Source organism: Blastomyces gilchristii (genome assembly GCF_000003855.2).
Source record: "Blastomyces gilchristii SLH14081 genomic scaffold supercont1.3, whole genome shotgun sequence".
Lineage (NCBI taxonomy): Eukaryota > Fungi > Ascomycota > Eurotiomycetes > Onygenales > Ajellomycetaceae > Blastomyces > Blastomyces gilchristii.
This window is the reverse complement of record NW_003101680.1, coordinates 534,138-555,193: the sequence shown is the minus strand read 5'-3', so window position 1 is coordinate 555,193 and position 21,056 is coordinate 534,138. Positions and strand designations below refer to the sequence as shown.

Here is a 21,056-nt window from a genome sequence, read left to right as displayed (position 1 = left end):
CGATATAAAAAATCATATGACAGTTGAGATCCCTGCATTTAGTTCGTAGCCCATCAAGGTCCTGTAATTCTCTCGCAGGTAATCTCTATGCACCAATCGCCGTTCAGGTAGGAATATATACAAATGCCTGATAAAAAATCGCCCACCCATAATTAATTTAAAATCTCCCCCTCAAAAAAAAGAACAGAAGCAGCAAAATATATCTGATGTAAAGATAGCCCTATCATCTAGACCGCGATCGCTTCTTCCTTGGTCGCCGCTCCAAATCCACCGTCCGTTTCCCTCGATCCCGGTCAGTATTCATCGGCGAGCTTGTCCTTTCCCTACTCAGGCCCGCCATAACTCTTTCGGCAGCGCTAGGCCTCGCCTTCGCGTTGGATGGTGTCCCCGTCCGGCTCGAGTCTCCCGACGCCCCGCCACCGCCGCCTCCAGAGACAAATTCTATAGCCTCCCGGGGACCCGATCCTTTCTTCTCTTCAATCTTCCGCCGTATCTCTTGTTGGCTTTTGAGCAACTCCTCCTTATGCCCCCATGGAGGAAGCGTCGTGACAGGGTCCCATAGGTCTTTCGGCAGGGAGGTGGCGTATTGCAGCTGTGCATCGATGCCAGCGTGGTCCATCAGTTTAGTGAGTAGGCTAGGGTTTCGCAGGGAGGAGGAACTGGCGAGTTTCTCATTGAAGTGGACGCCCTGTCTCTTTAGAGAGAGGAAGTGGGCAAATTTCTGGTTCGCAACTGGGCCTGGGGAGCCGGGTGGTGAGGGTGGGATATCGAGGTTGGGGATCGCGGGGAGAGTCATGTCGCGGAGTAAGGAGTGATTTGTGGAAAATGAGGAGGGTTTCTGAGATGGTAGTTGAGGACCAATGTTATTATCGTTTGCAGGAGAAGGGGATCGAGGGGGTCGAAAAGGTCCAATCAGAGATCCGTCGGCTTTTTCAACTCTGGCAGTGGCTGCTGGTATGGGTTCTTGAGAGCCAGCGTTTCCTTTTTATGAAGATTATTAGATATGACACTACATAATTAAGCGGAAAATTATGTAAGGATAGAGCATACCGGCAGGCTGAGCTGGTATCTCTGTGCAAGATTCCGCTGGTTGCTGCATACACAGGTTAGGACGATTAACCGGCCGGCACCAGAAGTTCAGGGCGGCGCACCGTTGTCTTCTGAGCTTTTAATGGAGGACTGCTTTCGTCCTCATCTTCGCTGCTGCTTCCATACGCTGTCAGGCCCAGCATGGTATCTCTGTCCGACAATCCCAGCGCAGAACGGCGAATCCCCTCTAGAGCTGATGTTGAGCTATCTGCTTGATCTATTGGCCGGGAGTATCTGGAGTTCAAAATAAGCGCGCGGCTATTTGTGCGGTTCGACTGGATAAACTAGGCTCCTTAAATTACACACACTTAGGAGTTTATACGTGGGATGATGCGTGATTATTATATGAAAACTACATTCAAAATTCCTTGGGTAATTAGATATACGGTACGTCAAATTAATCTGGATCTATAGGGAATATGCGGTTGTACCCAGTAGTACAAATCCACAACGCACATATCATTACGCCAAAAGGGCCATAACATATATTGACTGGATCTATAAAAATACAAATATATATTTCCAACTAATTCTTTGACACTAGAAATTTCCTCAACTGGACGGACAACCCCTTTTGCACTAAAAATCCACTATGGATTCATCCAACGACAAAACAAGGAGCCAATGTCACAGAACCGAAACAAAAATAAGTAGAAGCTGGGAACTTTCTAAAGGAATGATATTCAAGTAATGTCTGTATTGCGTGTATATATATTATCCCTCCAGCCTGGTTTTTTTGGCTTCAACAAGCCCTGGATTCAGTCTAAACCAGTCACCTGGCTACTGTGGTTTCTTGATGGCGCTAAACCGATGACCCGGATGGATCTCATTAGCATCTTTGTGGCAAAATGGGCAAAGGTCAAAGTTATTGCACTCGCGGCAATTATACCGTATACCGTAAACAGTCTGCATTGACGCGTCAGTACGTATCTTTGCTTTACACATAGCAACGACGTTTTCGTCCTGGGGACAAACGTGGACTTACATCCGAGCACTGATCACATTTGACACCGTAGTGCCGAACAAGTTTGACGGCATTGAAACCGTGGCCGCTGTGGTTCGAATCAGCTTCTTTGCAAGCCGTGCAGTAGTCAAAGTCGGGGCAGACGCGGCATGAATAGCGAGTGCCAAAGATATTCTATCGCATTTTCGTTAGCGTGATCTTGTCGCTGGATGGAGCCAAAGTACAGTCATTTTATTTAACTTACCAGATTACAGCCGTCACAAATGGTGTCTTTGTGCCATGCTGCTTCTTCTGCAAATTCAATGTGGACGACCCATATTCGCTTCTCGTCGACAGTGTCTGCTAGGACAAGTATTCTGATCCACGGATCTTCCGCATTAAGGCCGGAAAGTCTATTTCCCTTGTGGACCCCTTCAAGTTTCGGATCCATCCAGTCTGTACCCATCATGACATCGAAATCTTCCATAGTCGGAGTCCCAAAAGTGTTGCGTGCATATCGGTGGCCTCCAAACTGAACCACGGGGTTGAACATGGAATCAAAGCCCAGTTTTATGTTCTCCGTACGGCCAGACTTCATCTTGTACCGGATAATTGCAGCAGTCCCGCGCTGTCCCGTAGGGATCAAAACGAGCCGTTCATGGTCAACCCACTCGTTCCAGGACATGATATCAAATTCAGCTCCTGCTCTGGTATCACGCGCTGGGAAATGGCGGAGCCAAAATCCATATACATTCTCTCGCGGCCTCTGCTTTCCCGAAATCGCCTGCCTCACATAGATCCGCCGGTATTCACATTTCGAAGCGAGTTTTGTGTCGAATTCGGTCAGGCCCTCGCCGTCAACCGTTACTCTCGCATATTGATTCTCTTCCTGGAGGAAGGTCACGAATATGCCTAGGCGTTTCATTTTACTTGCTCGTTGGATATCCAGAGCAACGAAATATGTTTCCATTGCCCATGGTAACATCGGCACTTCTATCGAAAGGCCCTTATTTGTAACAGAATATGGAGAGCGGTTCCAAGACGATGGCAGTGGAACTATGTCCGCGCTCTTTGCAAAGTCTGCCGGCGATTTTGCGAACAATCCATGGTATGTTTGACCGTCTGAGATCTTCCAGGCAAACAGCGTCTGATCGTCTGACTGTTTCATTATCTCCTCCTGCAGCCGGATGAAAGCTTTTTCTTTTTCGCCGTAAAGAATGGGCATGTTGATATCAAATAATTTCAAAAGGCTGTATGCGATATCCTCCACTTTGGTCGTGGTTCTGTGAGATGCCCACGACATCCGTTGTGCAATGCTGAGATCCTGGGGAGCCAGCACGCCGGTAAGAACTGGCACTGGAATCCGCGTAATTGAAGATATTTCATCCTTTAAATCCACTTTCGAACCCAGAGTCTGCCATTCGGCGTTGAAAAATTGCACGTTGGCCGGAGCGATAAGTTCTTGTAGCGTCCAGCCCCTCGTAAACCAGACGCTAGAATGGAAACTTGAGTCTTCCGTGACTGAGGATTCCATCACGTCATTGAGGTAAACATAGCAGGCCTCTGCACATCGGTACCATTCGTACATGGAGTTGATGGACTCAGATAGCTCTGCGCTGCTGGACTTGTCAATGCAGCAGGTATCTACCCACACATAGTCCACCCCATTCTTAAGTGCCTGGGCGCAAGTGTCGAATAATTTCCTAAACCGGGGTCCGGTAAATGCTGGAGATGCTTCAAGCTCCTGAAAAATCACTTCTTCGGTCTGCCATCTATGGGAAAGAATGGCGTATGGAGGAATGCGATCGTCCGGGAATTCTTCCAGCTGATGGGTTTTGGCGTTAAGAAGACGCATGGCAATTGCAAGAGCTTTCCAATATCTGGTGAAATGTTATATCAAGTGGATGGATGTGCAAATTCGTAGGAATACTCTCAGGTTCAAGATGCAGCTTAGTTATTTGGCGATGACCAGCAACAGCGCGTCCTGAACACATTCCCCTCCGCAGACTTCCCACCCCTCCTCAGCTTGTTCGTCAGTGACCGTGACATTGCTCCACTTTTGAAATACGAAATCAATATGGACGGAGTATGCCTTGCCTCTTAACTAGGCCATTTCTGGCTAAAAAACATACCGGCCCATGCGAGAGGTTGTTAGTAGAAGGCAGAAATAAACAGTACTTGGGGGTAATATCTTTCTGAATGTTGTATGTTTCATTTGTTGACATCATTGCTGAGACTTGTTTAGCTAAGGGATATCTAATCTGTAACTAGTGGAATTGATGTTAACATTATAATCTATCTAGCAAGGTTTTCATATAGATAATATAATTATAGACTCGATAGACAGCTTAAAATCAATCAAAGAAAATCTAAAAATGATTGAAAAAGCTGCAAATAAAATACTCAATAGAGTGTATATTATACTATGTAGATGAGAAGAAGAATAATAATATTTTAAAAGAAATAAAACTGCAAAAGTATTGAACTCAAAAAATGAGTGAGAGCAGATAGAAAAAATATATAGAGAGAATCTGCTTATATGATTATATCATGAAGAAAGAGAAAGAAAAAGAGAGAGCTGTACAGATATTTTATAATAGATGTCTTACAGAATTCCAATACAACAGTACAAGTTTCATAAGATTTTTCTTGCACTATAAACCCTGTCCTCATGTCCTTCATCATTAAACATGGTTTCTCAACTTTTTGCATTTTAGCAAGTGAACACCTGTACAGGTCTGTGATTGCTTTGCATCTAGTGCTCAGTTATTTGTTAAATATATAGGCACCCAGAAATTAGAAAACGGGCTTTAGCCTCCAAAGTAACCGCTCAGCTTCTAACTCCTCTTTGTAGCTCTTCTCGAATGCAAGTTCAAAATCCTGCGAAAGCCGATGGTCACTCTTATACCCCCACACAATCCGCGTGTATTCCCAGAACTCGGGTTTGAAGCCTGCATTTTCCCAATCGATGATACCGCAGAGCCGTCCACGATGAACAAGCAGGTTCGATAAATGCAGGTCTGAGTGAGTAAAACAGACCTCGTGTTGCTTCTCATATAGATACGAGAGAGGTCTTTCTGTTCTGATACTCTCAAGATCCTCTGTCAAATCGTCCAGGAATTCGGGTTTGGAGTTGTAGGGACCACAAAACCCACGATCATCGGTGCGATGGTCTGTAATTGGCCCACCAAGAGTATCACATATCAAATGCTTCTGGGCATAATCATTCTTTATTTGGCGATACTGTGAAATGCAACTACCAACATCTATTGCGAGTTGACGCCGTTCTTCATACGTCATTCTGTAGAATACTCGATCAGCACCAATACCGGGTACCACTGTCATCAACAGGAAGTTGTTGTTTGCTGTACTATCCGTCGCAAAATCGATTAGTTTCGGGGCTGTTATGGAGGTGTGTTTCTCAATGAGACGGAGCGCGTTTGCCTCATTTCGCGTAACGCGCCGGCCTGTCTTTAGACAAAGGCCAAATGGAAGAAACTTGACCGAAGGGTTTCCTTGGGGATCCCAATAGTCGACAGCTTTGAGAATAAGGCGGTAAATGGCCACGCAGATGGAGTTTGGAATCATCAGAGCAAACCCGCGGAGGAGACATCTTCCAAACTGCCCCAATGTCCGTCCTATATTATTCTGTGAGTTTGACGGGCGTTTAAAGGTACTTCATCGAAGTCTACTTACCAGGCTTTACCGGCGCCCATCCATGGCGAATCTCATTTTCAATAGATAAAGTGTGCAGGATAGCCGATGCGGCGGAATGTACTTGTAGTAGAAAGCCTTCGGGGAGGGGAAGGCAGCTTTCGTCGGGAGTTGAGGGAGTTATATGAAAGCTTTCATTAACGGGGGAAAAATGTTTGGGTGGTCTTTTACGAACACTCCACTGCACATAAATACCTTGAACTTAGTATCAAAGATTCATAGAAGTTTCATTCTTGGAGCAAATACTGACAATAAACTTTTGGTGCCCCAACCGATATTTCGATATGTATATATGGCCATTTTGGAACGCAGTCCTCACTTCTGGCGACATAAGCCATAGATTCTTGAGCAGGCTTTCTTTTGCGCTGTCCTGGGATTTAAAGAATGTGAACAGCTCGTTGGCAATTTCTGCAGATAAGACAGCGTCAAGGATGGGTCGCAATCGTCCCTGAAGTGAAATGTAAGCAAGCGATTTCCTCAGAGGGATTATGCACATATTTACTCCAGCTTGTAGATCTTCATCATCTACGATTGATGGGGAGACAATGAATATAGGTTTGAGGCCTGTGTCGTGGCCAGAAACACAGCATCGATTTCTTTCCCGCTCATATAGGGCGCTTTCGACAGTAGAAGAGACCGCATCGCTATCATCATCACGCACAACTACGAACATGTTAGAATAAGACTAAGGGTAAACATAAGACGATTTAATAATCAGCCATCATACTTTTCCGTGCTACAGATATTAGGTCCTCTTTGATCCCCCGAAGAATGTCTTCGGCGCTTTCGGCACCTTCAGGATAGGATTCCGGTATGCGACTCAGTATAAAGCGCGAGGCCTGGGCTCTTTTGATCGCATCATTTATGAAAAAGTGCAACTGAATATGTTCAACTGCTGATAAATGGGCTGATTTAATTGCATGGGACGCGGCCGCATAGAGGCTGTCTTCACTCTGCAAGGAATCCACACTGGCCGGCATGTCGAAAAGAACTGGAATTAGTTCTTATGCTGGAGAAATAAAACCCAGACAACTTTGGATGTCCATGTCAACGCACGCTACAGGATTGGTGCGGTGGTGGCGCAGTTCGGCGCTGTCAGAAAACAAAATTAAAAATAATGGCGCCCAAGACAGTTTATAACGCTTCTCTTACGGAGGCTGGAGGAACTATGTGAAGGTGAATACTGCTAACTAGCGACACCGTACAGCGCAAATTCAATTTCCAGCATACAAAAAATATGTCAAGGCACTGAAAGGCATACATACTTAATCACAAAGTAATAATCAAAATTAAAATAGTTCAGGGAAACATATTTTGGGCCAGTGGCGCCAATCATTGTAGTTTAGCTGACTGGCTCGGCTGAACGAACTTGGTGTCGGTAAATCTTGCATGCTCTGCCAGTCTTTTTGCCTCCTCCTCGATCCCATGTACATGATCCCAATTAGGGTCCAGATCAATAAATCCCGCAGAGGCGAGCTCGTAAAGGGCTGCCAGCGCCCAGGTACGACAGGTGAGCTCTCCGTGCACCGTAGCATTTCGGATTATAGATTTCATCGCCGACAACCACTCGTCGTTGGTTTTTTCAAGATATCCAACTTTGAGAGCGAGCAAGACCGATTTTGACACCGATAAGTCCTTGATTTCCACAATAAACTTCCAGTTAGGCCCACTCAGTGCTTGATGGCAAAGGACGCCAGAGGTATTTGTCTGAGCGACAAGCAAACCCCAGTGGTATTTCCCTGTGATTCCGGTATCCCATAGAACCATATATAATCCGTTCTCCTCAACCCGCACGCCATTGTCTAGCCTGTTACCAGCGGAGGTACTTTGATCGTTTATATCAAGGAGCGTAGATAATGGTTTAAAATTACCGAACATCATAAAAAAAAAAAAAAAAAAAAAAAACTGCAGAGACACAGGCGCAATAATTATTGACCGACAGCGGAAATGGGAATGATAGGCGTGCAAGATTGCGTTAGGCCAGGGTAGGCTAAGAGGAAAGAGAAAGAAGAATAGAAGGATGATTGAGCATGCAACTCTAGTCCTTGATAGTAGTAGATCTAGAGCCCGCGATGCTCATGATCAAAGAAGATAAACCCTCAAGGTAATGATCCTGTTTATACACAGGATGCATGTCGGTGGTAAATCTCCATCTGCAACAAAGCTGGCGCTTCAAACTGATCAATACGGGCTTCTCGGAGAGCCTGCCTCTAGAGACATGAGATCCAATGGTTTCAATCCTCGGGTAGGAACGCGCTCATTTCCGACCAGTGATGCATGGATAGCCAAATGCTGGACAACCATGAGCTGGGTGCGATTCGGGACATGCAGTCCTCTGCCACCTGGGCTGTGACATTGTGCACCACCCACTGCCCTCTGAAAAAGTGTACCAGTGAGCCCATGGGACTGGGCGCCTGGCACAGCTGGCTGTCCCATGATCTGAAAAGACCTTTTGATTATTTTCTTTTTCTTTTCTTTTCTTTTCTGTGTAGTATGTTGCCCTTTCGTTGGTCAAATTGTCTGGATTTGGTGGAAGAGAGAAACAGCTGGAGGTGGATGACATAAGCACAAGGCAGCCGGCATCACGTAAGCGGCCAGAAGCAAGAGCTTCAACGACAGCTTCAGCTTCATCATTCAACAGAACAACATCCAAAAAGTCAACATACAGCATACAACATACATTCTTCTTATTATCTCTTTCCTTAGTGTTGCTACTGTCGATATTATAACCTCTTTCCGTTATTGTCTCCTTTCTGCCTCCGAAATGACCTCCCTTCTAAATCATCCCTCGTCCCATGCCGAAACAATAGGTTATTCATTCGCAGAACCACAAGGAACCACCAGGCCAAAGCAACATCATGGCTTCAACCCGTATGCTTCCCCCTTTTTAGCTCTCTTCGTAATAAAGGTCCATACCATACCAAAAACAAGCTTATGAACCCTTAACTAAAATCCTCCACCCCCCCCCCTCCCAGATATACCGACAACGGGGGCTCAACACTCGGCATCGCAGGCAAAGACTACGCAATCCTAGCAGGTGACACGCGCTCCGTCTCCGGCTACAACATCAACACCCGCTATGCGCCCAAGCTCTTCAAAATAGGCGAAGACAATGAAGGCGGCGAAGGTGCCCACCTCGTTCTATCAGTCGTCGGTTTCGCAGCAGACGGCCGCGCCCTCAAAGAACGTCTTGATGCCATCGTTAAAATGTACAAGTACAGGCATGGCAAGCCCATGTCCGTGAAAGCTTGTGCGCAGCGCCTGGCTACCATCCTCTACTCGAAACGCTTTTTCCCCTACTATGTGCACGCGATCCTGGCTGGTATTGATGAGGAGGGTAAGGGTGCGTTGTACAGCTACGATCCCGTTGGTTCATATGAGAGGGAGTATTGCAGGGCCGCCGGTGCGGCGGCGAGCTTGATTATGCCATTCTTGGATAATCAGGTCAATTTTAAGAATCAATTTATTCCAGGATCTGGGGAGGGGAACGCGATGGATAAACAGCCCCGAGAGCCTGTGCCACCTCCGAGGGATGTTGCGCTGCAGCTGGTCAAGGATGCGTTTACGAGTGCAGTGGAGAGACATATTGAGGTTGGCGACGGGTTGCAGGTTATGGTGATTACGACAGAGGGGATACAGGAGGTTCACCACCCGTTGAAGAAGGATTAGATGGTGGTTTTCTAGAGCGCTTTGGTTTTGTTTTTCTCTTCTCCTCTGGCTTTCTTTTGTGATTCGCCGAGCAAACGTTCAGTACAATGCGATTTCCTTTATTAGGTCATGATAAAAAATAATCAATATGGTTCATAAAAACGTTGCTTTTGTTAATCCGATTTCGTTAAATCCAATTCCCATCTTACCCTATCATTGCCTTCATACAAACGGGCAAGCTGGGTGGATATCAAGATATCAAGGTAAAAAGTGAAACTCCAAAACGCCGTTGCTATGCCACTGTAGGTATCATTTCCAGGAGCCATTCGCTCAAAACCGCTCTTTCATCCGCGACGCCACAGTTCGTAAGTTTCCATAGACCTTGCCCTGTTTGGGACCAAACACATCAGTATACACATATCATGGACTTTAGAACAATTACACAAGGCGATTAGAAGCACTTACCGGCGGACTTCCCAAAATCAAACTAACAATCGCCTCCCTCGCAACGTGAATATTCTGAAATCCGCCCAGAATATGGATCTTCTGATCCGCAAGCACAACACGCGTCCGACTGGCATTCTCAATCGCAAACTTCGTTTTGCCATCTTTTCCCGCAATCCGCCCAACCGCGCGCCCCAAATGCTCCCCCCCAAGAGTCTTTACATCCTTAATCTCAAACGTCTCGATATACAAATCATCTAGCCGCAATAGCGCAATGGCATCGTCGACATCAAACCCGAGTGTGAACGCTTTTACAAAGTCCTCGCCCTTCTGCAGCGCGCCGGTGTCGGTGGTGTGTTTTGACGTGCGTAGCTCAACGGAGCGGTTCTTGATGTTCATGCGTACTTGGAGTTTGAGGTGTTCGACGAGGGGTGGGTAGATCTTGGGCCATGTGGCTTTGAGGGGGGTCATGCGGTGTGGAGGGACAGGAACTTTGCGGGTTTCTACACGGTAGGCGCCTTGGGATGGAGTTGCGGGAGTGAAGACAGGACGACCTTCAAGGTCGATTTGCATTTCTGTATCTTCTTCTTGATTTGGTTCGAGGCGGTTTTGTTTAGCTTGTGAAGAGGGTTCTGTGGGAGGCGCGGCGTTTGTGTCGATTAGGATGTCTTCCTCATCTGTATTTTTTCCCCCTCGTTAGCGTGTTGCATTCTTTATCTATTGGGGCTGCGCGGCAGGTATATTGTGCCAGACTACGTACGTCGAGGGGCGTTATGAGAAACTGAAGCGGGTGTCTGATTAGTATCTGTACCCTCCTCTGGGTGGTGCCTGATCCGTGCGGTTGGTGCAGGCATTTTCCAAGTACTGTAGTGCTGTACACGGAGCGAGTACAAGTTTATGTAGGGTTTAACAATGTAAATACAGAATTAAAATGGGCTATTTGATTCCGTCTTTCACGCATAGGTTATATCGTTATCGTTGTTGACGCCGAAAAATAAAATGAAAAAGTGTGGGAAAACGGTCGATCGGATGCAAACCAGACAAACATCTCACCATGATTTCATGGTTTTTACTTGGATTTATTTCAACTTCGTAGAACTTGAACAGGATTTCAATCAGCAACACTCTCTCCTTCATCCCAGGACGCTGACACTCTTCCGATAGTGAAAGAGTGTTCCAGGATGACCCGAAAATTATGTCCGGCCACATAGGACGACGACTGTACGCGAACATATGCAAACGAGCACATCCCCTCATCTTCCACGCAGAGCAATCCTCCGCCTCTGCCTGGTCAGCTTTTATTACTGGCGCGGCAAGACCATCAAATGCCGTCCAGGGCTTGTTTCGAGGAAATTGGTCAAGGACGTTTCCATACTCCTCTCCTAAAAATGCTAAGCAGATCACTCGACGCTTCGCATCCGGCGGCTTCCTGGTCCTGGGTACATCACCACCGTCCAATGCGGTAGAATCCGGCGCGTCATGTGCTATCTCCTCTTCGGAAAAGATAATAATATGTCATCACGGAAGCGCGGGGTACGTGGATAGACGCAGACTAGAGAGTTTGGCTAGAGGTGCTTGGAGAAGAAGTATCCATATGTCCTCGAAGGGAAATGATGATGTGCAACCGTCCACCAGCTCCACTCCCTCTCAAACCATCAATACCACACAGCGCCCGGCGACGCTGCCATCCGATGAAACTGAGACCTCTAATCGGCCACTTGTGAAACCCTTTGAATCCGAGTCTAAGTTGACGTCTGAACCCGCGCTATTGTCGTCACACTCGAGCGGCAAGAGTGTCTATGGAAAGGCGCTCGCTGGGGGTAGTTCTACAACGACCAACCATTTCACCGACCGATTGCCCCATCGACCAACTAAGGAGGAATTACTGGCCGCTGCGACGGGGTTTTGGTCGAGGCTAAAAGTGCGCTTTAAGTGGTTCTCTATACGGAGCATCCGGCCCTTCAATATAGATGATATTGGTGCTTTCTTTTCTTGGATTCTTCTTGGCCATGTACTGTGGATTATTCTGGGAACCACGACGTTTTTTTCCTTGCTTATATTGGCCATTAATACGGTTTTCGCTCAAGGTTGGTTCTGTTCCATTTTTTGCTTCATCCCTGAATTTTTGTTTGTGTAATAATAGTCACACTGACTGTTGGGATCAGAAACCTTGGCCAGATGGATTGGCAACTATTTGACCAAATCGTCGGGACTCACCGTTGTTTTCGAATCTGCCATCGTACCCAGATGGAAAGATGGCGTTATCACGTTCAAAAACGTGTTCGTTTCAAGACGCCCTGGCCAAGGTGCTGGAAACGTGAGCAAAGGTTCATCTAAAACCGCAGCTGAAACTGCTGCAGCTGCAGCGCTAAGGGATAAGCTATCGGACGTGGAGGAGGAGGAAGATACGAACTATACCCAGTTTGATGTATCGATAAACACGGTCAACGTCACTCTATCGTTTACCAAATGGTTCAATGGCAAAGGCCTCCTACGAGATGTCGAGGTGATTGGTGTTCGAGGCGTCGTCGACAGGACGCACGTGTGGTGGCCTGAGGGATATCTCGACCCCAAGTCATACCGACACGAGCACAACCCAGGCGACTTCGAGATCAACTCATTTAAAATGCAGGACCTCCTGGTTACAGTCTACCAGCCGGATAATTTCCGGCCGTTCTCTGTCTCTATTTTCTCCTGTGACCTGCCGCAGCTCAGGCGCCAGTGGCTCTTTTACGATTTCATGTCCGCTAATACGATGTCTGGGTCCTTTGACAATTCTATATTCACGATCCATCCCCGGCAAACACATTCCTATACGGGCGCACTGTTGAACGATGGCAGAGAGGAAAATGGCGAGGCAAGCCCGTGGAAAAAACATAGTCGAATCCGTATTGATGGACTTAATATCGATCACCTGAATCGTGGCGTTGAAGGCCCGTTCTCGTGGATCCGTGAGGGTAATGTCGATATCGTAGCCGACATCATGTTCCCAGCCGACAACGATGAGAGCCTGGCAAAGGTGATGTCAGACTTTTACGACCGCCTGGAAGCGACCGTTACATCGAACCACTACCAACCACATCCTAATGGTTCTACGTCCCGTGGTGCAATTGCAGTTCCCCAGGGCGAGAGTGGCGGCGTGGACGATGCTGTTGCAGTTTCTCCAGAGGCCGTGGAAGAAGATAAGCGATTTGTCGTCACCGATCTCCGTATCCACCTTAATAACGTTCGAGCTGTTGTTCCCATCTTCACCAAGGATCTTTCATACGTTAACAACGCGCTCATCCGGCCAATCGTCGCGTACATGAATTCCAAGCGCACGTTTATCCCTATCCAGTGTCGACTTGTGAAGCGTGTTAGCGATTTTGATGGTAGTTGGACGATTTACGATAGTGGTTTGATGGACGATTTATCGGCTGAAGTGAGTTTTATTCTTCTTCACTGTCTCCTTCTTTTGCTTTAGTTTGATGTGACATCATTTTGGTATGACTAACTTGTTTCCCCCTTTCCTCGCTCAGACATACGAAGCTTTCGCACAAGATGTCGTTGATGAACAGGCTCGGAAACGGCGGTTTAAGAAAGTAGGGCTTTGGTCTCTACAACTTGCTGCCCAGGCGATCTTCATGGGCATGGCAGGCAATATTGCATAATTTTCTAAGTGATAAACTACCACCCATCAGCCACCAACAGACAGCTTTACCAAGTATGTATATATATATGTTCCTTTAACGTCTGGGGTGTTTTGCTTTTTGTTCTGTTTCTTGGAGTTCTACTGGGGGACAGAGGAGAGATTCCCTTGTTGCAATTATATCCTTTCCTATCTTTCTGTTCTTTTCTTTTTCCCATTTCCCAATGTATAGGAGGAATTGGCGGTGTTCGTGATTTAAAAAGTTAACCTGGTCTACATTCTCGTTATTTCTTTCTGTTCATGTTGCAGTGGTGGCTGCGACAGGTTTTTTTCTCTTCCTTTTATCCACACCGGTCTTATTACAAAACTAATATGTTTCTATCCTCGGTTTTTTTATCAACCGCACCGACATTACAAGTGTTTTGTTTGCTTTCAGTTCCTGATATTTGTATTATTTCCATTCTCATTTTCCGATTCTCGTACATCACATCCTCCACTCTAGACTGCTCTGTATACATATACTGCTACCTGCCATCTCTGTCTCCCTGTCTCTATTTAATGCTGTTGTTTTCCCTTTACTTCTCTCTCTCTCTCTTTTTTTTTTTTTTTTTTTTTTTTTTTTTTTTTTTTTTTTGCTTGCAACAATCCCAATCCCGCCTGTGGCATTTCTTGTTTCTTGTCAGCGAGCAAAACTAAAGCCCGTCTAAGATCTACAACCCATGTTGGGCTAAAATGGAAATTAATCCCCAATTTCATCTTTATTTTCACCTTTTTGTTGGTCCATGTTGGTACCGACAGCTCCAACCACTCACGTTCAAGGCGGGTAGTCAGAAGGGAGAGGGAAAAGGGAAGAAGTACATATCCATTGCATATAGTAACATAATACTGTTTTATTATCAATTGCCTTTACATGGTGTGTCTTCTTTTGCTCTCACTACTGTTGAACTCGGGAGGCAATAAAACTTGCAAGTAAGGTGGTGGAACCGGCGGGACCTCTCTGGTCTATGCTCCCGCTCGTGTACATTACATGTACATGTCATATATTCAGCGTGCAGACACATACGCCCGCGGACACAACGTCTCCGAAGCTCCCGCCCTAGTCACGACCGTTTGATTATATGCCTTCGGTCATGGATGGACTTTTATAGGCGAGTATCTAGATCATTACTTTCTTCCTCTACTTCAAGCTCTCTCCACCTGGGCCAGACAGACTGTTGAATTTTCGGTTCTATGTTTTGCTTGTGGTCACGTCATGCATGTTGTTCTGGGTAACGGCAATATAAAGCCCTAGGACGAAAAGACCTGAGGAGTCGAATTGAGCTTGTCCTGCTGGCTATGGAACGCAGGATTTTGAGTCTGCCGATATATTGCATAGAGAGCAAGGGATCAGAGAAAGTCAGCGTTGCGAATAGAACAGATTTTATCAAATAGGAGAAAGCAATATGTTATGGTTGTCCGCACATGTTCTATCATGTTTTGCTTTATCCTCCTTTCTTTGAGGATGGAATTTTCATAGATTCCTCCTACCAGTTACTTTGGAGCTTCATTATGCCGGAAATCGCCTTGACCCCAAATCTCAACAGCTATCACCCCAAAAAGCGATTTTATGGTTTTCCCTCGTAAGGCAACTGAAGGGCTCCAATGTAGCTGCTAAACGCGCTCGACGCGCAACGGGTTTCCTGATTTCAGATAGCTCACCGGAGCACATCACAGAACTGTGGGGTGACATGCTGTAAGAGGATCACCAACATCCCCAGGTTATCTGTAGCTGTGAACTTCAACACTGACAGCAGTTTGAGCGGAAACACAGGATTGTGAACCTATTACCCAAGGGCGGTCTGATTTCAAATTTATGCAAGAGCTTTAGCTCTAGACATGCACCGTTGAGCAGCAGTGATATTTGCGGACACATTCCCGGATATAGAGCGGCCAATCACCATAATCCCGAAGAAGTAGAATCCAGGTATATATTGAAACATTGTACTATTTCTCTGGGTTTGGATTCGGATTGTAAAAAGCAGTCCCCTGAGTTCAGTTAATAATGTTTACGGTTTGGAATGGTGGAAGTTGTTCGGGAAGATGCTTCCAGTTGTGCCCAGAGACAAGGATACGTTAATTCATCCAAACCCCCTTGCATTGTAAATGTATAATACCATATAATATAGAAAGCTGTTCTTAATTTCAAGCTATAAGACTGTCTGACGCATGCAAGGGGTTGGTGGTTTGAGTTAACTAGGGCTTGATCTGGAAAGTCTTAGTCAGCCTATTTATTTGCTAGCGTCCTCTCCGGAGTCTGTCTGGACTTAACCACCTTCATCCTCCGTATGAGTCTTCAATATCAAAGACATTCGATGTTGATCTCTTTTTTGTTCTCTATATGGGCCATTTTCATCATAGCTAACAAGATAGTCTTCGAGCGATCTGTGTTACACCTCACCGCTGACAACTTACCCCATATGTGGTTTCTTGTGACATTTGTAACCACCTACCACTTCCTGTAACCTCATCGAGTCCATATCGATTCGTGGACTCTATGGTCTCAATTATAGTGTCCGGGAATAGCTTAACATGAAAGATTTTACCGTACACATCTATCAGGAGGCGTTGATCACTAGCATCGACCTTATGAACGGTGATCGAGAGGCCTTGTGACAGGATTTACGTCGACATGGCTTCCTGCGTTACTCAGTTTTTACATAGTCGGGTGCTTCCAGATCCACCCATCGCGTTGGATCTTGGTGGTTATTTGTCCCCAACTATTATGATTTTCATGCCATACGACGAGTTTCCTGGCCCTCGCGCTCTACAGGGCTGGTGCCGTTGCAAATATTGGATGATTATTGTGCATGTACATGTACATGTGCTTCTCACATTGCTCGAGGCTCCAAGTTTGTGTGCTGAGTTCTTGATAGGTAGCACTGAGCAGTGATATCTTTCCATGGACAGTGAGTTTCTTGTTTTTGTGTGGGGAAGAATCGCAGCTCTCGAGCTGGGGATCAACGAGATCTAGCCGTTCTCCCTCCACATTTACGATGTGTCAGTGTCTCTCTTCTCCGCTTTTGATCTGGCGGAGATATGCCATCTCCCAATAGCTTGAAGCCACATGAAGGATATTTTGAAGGAATGGTCATTTCGCCTCGTTCGCCAGTTTTAAAACCCTGCCATTGGTGTTTTATAGGCATAAGACTTGTGCTCAGAGTGCTGTAGATAGCAGCACATCTACCTGCTACCCCACGTAGCAGGAGGCCAGCAAGGACTTTACCAGAAGGAAGTTGACGACTACAACATGTACCACCATCTCTGAGTTATCCAATTGAACATTTTAAGATACTCCCCTAACATTCCCAGCGTCTTCCAAGTACATACATTCAGGACTGACTAACCAAACCCTTTTACACACTATAAGTGGGATCGGCTATTACTTTCTTCCGAGAGTCCAGGTCCATACTCTTGGTACACCTTGGTTGGTTTATTATTGAGAATCATATCATACGAAATGGTTTTCTAAGAATCATAGACTTAAAAACGAGATAATTGTACCAGCCAATATCCACATTGTCATCCAACTATGATCAACGCAATTCAGAACCTGAACACAGTGCTCTCTCTACGTGTCACAGAAATTAGATTTAGTTGACATCAGGATCGGATAGTCGCGTTTCTCAGCAGCTATTACCGCAAGTTGAGCCCAGATGCTGGGTGCATCGTCATGCCTAGTCTTTCTAGGGTCACACCTTAACTGCGGCCGTCTCTATATAAAGGGCAGCACAACCTCCCTGTTGGCCCTCTTTTCTTCAAGTCACCACCGGGTTCAATCATCTATCTGATCACATATCAAACAAGCAAAACATATTTTTGTGATTATTGCCTTTACTTCAATACTCACCGTATACTTTCTGATATACTCATACTCAGGCATTCAAGATGGTTTGCATCAATCAGATTTTTCAATTCGCTATCCTAGGCGCTGGGTATGTAATTTTTAATTCCCCCATTTTCCGTCATAATGACGTTCCAAGTTTCTGATGTCCATTTAGCCTTGCTGCTGCGAATCCCATTCCCGGGGGTGACCACTACCGGGAAAAAGAGCCCAAAACTGTCACAGTGACCGAGTATAAGATCGAGTATAAGACGGCATTCAAACCTGTCACCGAGTTCAAAGAGGTCACCAAGTTCATCACTGTGAACCATCCCGTCACCCACTGGAAGACCATGACGATAACCGACTATCCCAAGCCCGTAACTAAAACCGACTACAAGCCGGTGACTGTTGTCCAAACTAAGGCTGTGACTATTACTGCTGTCAAGGAGGTCATTGTTACCAAGACGGCCATCAAAGAGAAGCCCGTCACGCATTTCCATACCATCACCGTGCCAGGGAAGCCCGTGCCTGTGCCGACCACCATCGCTAAGGTCCACACCGTCACCGGCAAGTGTGATGAACCAAAGAAGTACGATGACGGAAAGAAGGGCGATGGAAACTATGGAAACGATGGAAACGATGGAAAAGATGGAAAAGATGGAAAAGATGGAAAGGACGAAAAGGACGAAAAGGACGAAAAGGACGAAAAGGACGACGGCTACAAGGGGTACGACACCCATGGCGATTATTAGCTGCAGCTCACTATCTACATGGTAAATTCCATCCCTCGCCTCGCCAGCAATACACCAAACCTGCCAAGTATCCCGCAGCTAATAGAGTGCCTACCAGGTATACCATGAATTCTGCTAGCCTTTGGGAAAGCAAAATCGTAAGGTAAATGAGGGATCAGAACCCAACCGGGAAACGCGCCCTATACCAAAAGAAAAATATATTTGGGTCATGGTTCGGGAGGTGGAAATGGGATCAATATTCAGCCTTCACTGCCCTCCCTCTCTATGTTCCTTATTTCCTTATTTTAATTTCTCTAATTTCCTTACTTCTACGAACGATTGACCAATTTTCCATCCTTATTCAGCCTAACTCATGCCTGTCCTTTTTGGACAAATGTTTTTTAATGACAAGAAAAAGTCGAACGGGGAAACTTGCAATGCTTACCCCGCTGCAATAACCACCCTAATGATCTCTCTGTTTACATTTTTTTCGGTTGCGACTCTATCCCTAATTGGCCCCCCAAAAAACACATGTATTAATTTTCCTTCCCCTTTGACTACTTCTCTCTTTCCCTCTTTCTAATGTTTTGGGAATTCCTGCATTACGATATGGCATTTCACGTCCAGACGTTTTTATCCCCCTGACACGATCAGATGAGACACGGTGATATTGTTCCTGGTTACAAGGGTAGCTGGGATGGAGGGGAAGAAGGAATGGTAAAGAGAGAAGGAAGGGCTCCGGAGGGCCTAAAATCTTTGTGTTATCTGTTTCTGATTTGAAACAAGTCGATCTATAGATTCGATTTTGTTCTATTCATATTGATTAGCTTGTGGTGCTCCACTTCAACAGCTTTTAAGAAATTTGTGGTCTATTTTCATTCTGATTTTCCCTAGATGTGCTATTGCCATTCTTCTACCAGAGATTGACTGTCGTCTTCTTGTTATTCGATTCGTGGTGGTCATTTTAATATGAGATTTCAACTTAAGCCATGAATGTTTGAATCAAATATGCGGAACCTGCACCTGGGACTCGTAGCATCTAGTCAATTTTATTTAGCCACATGGTCTTCGGCGAGTCACTAGGTAGGTAACGTTAAATGTTGACTTACTCGAGATTTTGGACGTCCACAGCCGCATATCTTTTCATCAATTTGCTCATCAAAATCAATTCTCAGCTTCATACCCCGTAAATTAACTATTTAAATGGTGGTTAGACTTGCTAGTAGTGAGTTGACAGGATGATGTTTCCGTGTATGTTGCTCCATCCGCCCTCCAATCCTCTGTCCTGGTTTACAAGGGCTTAGTTAAGCTCTCTGATCCATAACTATCAGACGCCTAGCCAATAGTCGAGTGTAAACCATTTTACTCTTTGACGCCTAAGGACGACGTCGGCTTTCTCTCCTTGAACTACAGGAGTATATAGCTTGCGATAATATGGCTAAGACAGGCAATGCGGCACCACAAGATGTGGCAGCTCACGGCGTTTCTCCATCTCGAGATGCGGCCATTGGACCTTCACAGAACGAACAGGCAATATCCTCGAGGCAACATCCCAATGGGGACATGTAAAGTTCGCTGTAACCAGCCATCCCCGGGATTGCCATGTGTTAGATGTCAAAGGACAGACAGACTTTGCATCCCGACGGCACAGGCGGCGAAGAAAGGCCAGAGCCGCATGATAGTAATATAAGAACTCCACTCCCAGAAATTCTCAATTTCTCGAGGCATTCTGCAAATCTGTGTACTCAGAGAAGTACCATGACCTTGGCCTCGCGACGTTCCCATTCTTCTCTCGACGAACAACCATCGCAGAAAATATCACCAGTCTTTTCTACATGCGTCGACTCACTCCATCATCTACTCCGTAGTATCCATTCACTAGACATGTCCGCCATCCGTGCCATGCCAACAGTGTATTTCATCCGAACGATCTACATGGCAATCATGCTCATAAAGCTCCATTTCGCCGCCATAGAGCAAAAACAAACGGATGATACGAAACAACACGCCGCCTGCAACCTTCAAGTCTCCGAGTGGTTGGAAGCGCTGATTCAGATGTTCGCGGGATGGGGCGAACTATGGCCTGCAGCGAGACTGACGATGGTTTTCAAAAAGCTGAAAACGTGGTATGGTATGAGAAGCATAGCAGCAGTCGGATGACGCTGCATGAACTTTCGTGGTTGAGCCCCTGGGCTTTTGGGAAAGAAGGAGATGAGACTTCGTCGCCATCAGCATCCCCTGATAACCAACATCAGCACCGCGTAGAGGCACCGCTAGAATCCGATACACGATCTCCACCATGACCATTATCAGCGTTGACATATAGCCAATTGCAAGCGATCACTCCAACCACTCCAGAAACTTCGTCACCCAACTCATTTCCTGCAACCGCCGGAAATTCCGTACCTTCAGTTCTCCCAGACTTCTCATCAGTGCCACTCATCTCAATGGATTTGGACCTGGACCAGATGTTCCCAGATGCCATGCAAGGCTTTGACCTTGATTTTGATGATCTCAGCGATAATGCTTTAGGATCGCCACCAGACAAGGGGCTTGCTGTTGGGGGTTCGGCTGGTAATGAGGCCCTGAAAACGGACATTTGTCCGCGGAATGGGCAGCTATATTCAAGGGTGTCTCACCTCCTGTCATCAATGTTGGTGTTGAAGTAAATGTCGATGATGCGATGAAAGACCTGGAGTTTGATGATAGGGAGTTGCAGAGGGACGTATGAATGATGGAATGTGGTGCATCCTTGCCATTGCCATTGCCATTGCCATTGCCATTGCCCTTGACCTTAACCTACGCAAAGGGAAGTTAGGCGATTGTCTTAACTGAGGAGTACGCATGCGATGAGAATATTGTAGCCATCTTTGGAAATAGAATCTCCAAATCAAAATATAAATACAAACAATAATTGGCTTTCATGAGTTTAAATTATCCATTTTAGGCCATGTGCGTTATGTAGGATAATATGTTGGGAATCTTATATTAAATTCA

General features: G+C 46.0%; 8 protein-coding genes across 9 annotated transcripts; 4 read left to right on the top strand and 4 right to left on the bottom strand.

Annotated features, from left to right (window-relative positions):
• Positions 1–223: 223 nt before the first annotated feature.
• BDBG_16460 (uncharacterized protein) lies at positions 224–3,887 on the bottom strand (the record flags this gene model as incomplete). Its single annotated transcript, XM_002627009.2, has 6 exons — positions 224–981; positions 1,051–1,093; positions 1,152–1,306; positions 1,986–1,995; positions 2,075–2,227; positions 2,298–3,887. The coding sequence occupies 6 exons, from the start codon at positions 3,885–3,887 to the stop codon at positions 224–226; spliced, it is 2,709 nt and encodes a 902-aa protein (XP_002627055.2).
• A 603-nt stretch (positions 3,888–4,490) lies between these two features.
• On the bottom strand, positions 4,491–6,726 carry BDBG_01724 (uncharacterized protein; the record flags this gene model as incomplete). The annotated part of the gene is made up of 5 exons (XM_002627007.2): positions 4,491–5,670; positions 5,729–5,927; positions 5,997–6,194; positions 6,249–6,409; positions 6,474–6,726. 5 exons carry the CDS (start codon positions 6,724–6,726, stop codon positions 4,829–4,831), a joined length of 1,653 nt encoding a protein of 550 aa, XP_002627053.1. The 3' UTR covers positions 4,491–4,828.
• A 352-nt stretch (positions 6,727–7,078) lies between these two features.
• On the bottom strand, positions 7,079–7,624 carry BDBG_01723 (uncharacterized protein; the record flags this gene model as incomplete). Its single annotated transcript, XM_002627006.1, has 1 exon — positions 7,079–7,624. One exon carries the CDS (start codon positions 7,622–7,624, stop codon positions 7,079–7,081), a length of 546 nt encoding a protein of 181 aa, XP_002627052.1.
• On the top strand, positions 7,228–9,757 carry BDBG_01722 (20S proteasome subunit beta 6). The gene is made up of 2 exons (XM_002627005.2): positions 7,228–8,617; positions 8,722–9,757. The coding sequence occupies exons 1-2, from the start codon at positions 8,511–8,513 to the stop codon at positions 9,413–9,415; spliced, it is 801 nt and encodes a 266-aa protein (XP_002627051.1). The 5' UTR covers positions 7,228–8,510; the 3' UTR covers positions 9,416–9,757.
• Positions 8,727–11,165, bottom strand: BDBG_01721 (pre-rRNA-processing protein PNO1). The gene is made up of 3 exons (XM_002627004.2): positions 10,599–11,165; positions 9,860–10,515; positions 8,727–9,781 (listed from the first exon to the last, which is right to left on the bottom strand). The coding sequence occupies exons 1-3, from the start codon at positions 10,690–10,692 to the stop codon at positions 9,725–9,727; spliced, it is 807 nt and encodes a 268-aa protein (XP_002627050.1). The 5' UTR covers positions 10,693–11,165; the 3' UTR covers positions 8,727–9,724.
• Positions 10,911–15,429, top strand: BDBG_01720 (mitochondrion biogenesis protein). The gene is made up of 3 exons (XM_031720457.1): positions 10,911–11,925; positions 12,004–13,259; positions 13,357–15,429. Exons 1-3 carry the CDS (start codon positions 11,034–11,036, stop codon positions 13,486–13,488), a joined length of 2,280 nt encoding a protein of 759 aa, XP_031576653.1. The 5' UTR covers positions 10,911–11,033; the 3' UTR covers positions 13,489–15,429.
• Positions 15,430–15,682: 253 nt separating this feature from the next.
• On the top strand, positions 15,683–19,342 carry BDBG_01719. Of its 2 annotated transcripts, XM_031720456.1 has the most exons (3): positions 15,738–17,437; positions 17,504–18,101; positions 18,178–19,342. In XM_031720456.1, exons 1-2 carry the CDS (start codon positions 17,391–17,393, stop codon positions 18,078–18,080), a joined length of 624 nt encoding a protein of 207 aa, XP_031576652.1. In that variant the 5' UTR covers positions 15,738–17,390; the 3' UTR covers positions 18,081–18,101; positions 18,178–19,342. The 2 variants fall into 2 exon arrangements, with proteins under 2 accessions (XP_002627048.1, XP_031576652.1); XM_002627002.2 differs by having other exon boundaries at positions 15,683–17,437; positions 17,504–19,342.
• A 151-nt stretch (positions 19,343–19,493) lies between these two features.
• On the top strand, positions 19,494–20,728 carry BDBG_01718 (uncharacterized protein; the record flags this gene model as incomplete). Its single annotated transcript, XM_031720455.1, has 3 exons — positions 19,494–19,624; positions 19,928–20,185; positions 20,386–20,728. The coding sequence occupies 3 exons, from the start codon at positions 19,494–19,496 to the stop codon at positions 20,726–20,728; spliced, it is 732 nt and encodes a 243-aa protein (XP_031576651.1).
• Between the last annotated feature and the right edge of the window lie 328 nt (positions 20,729–21,056).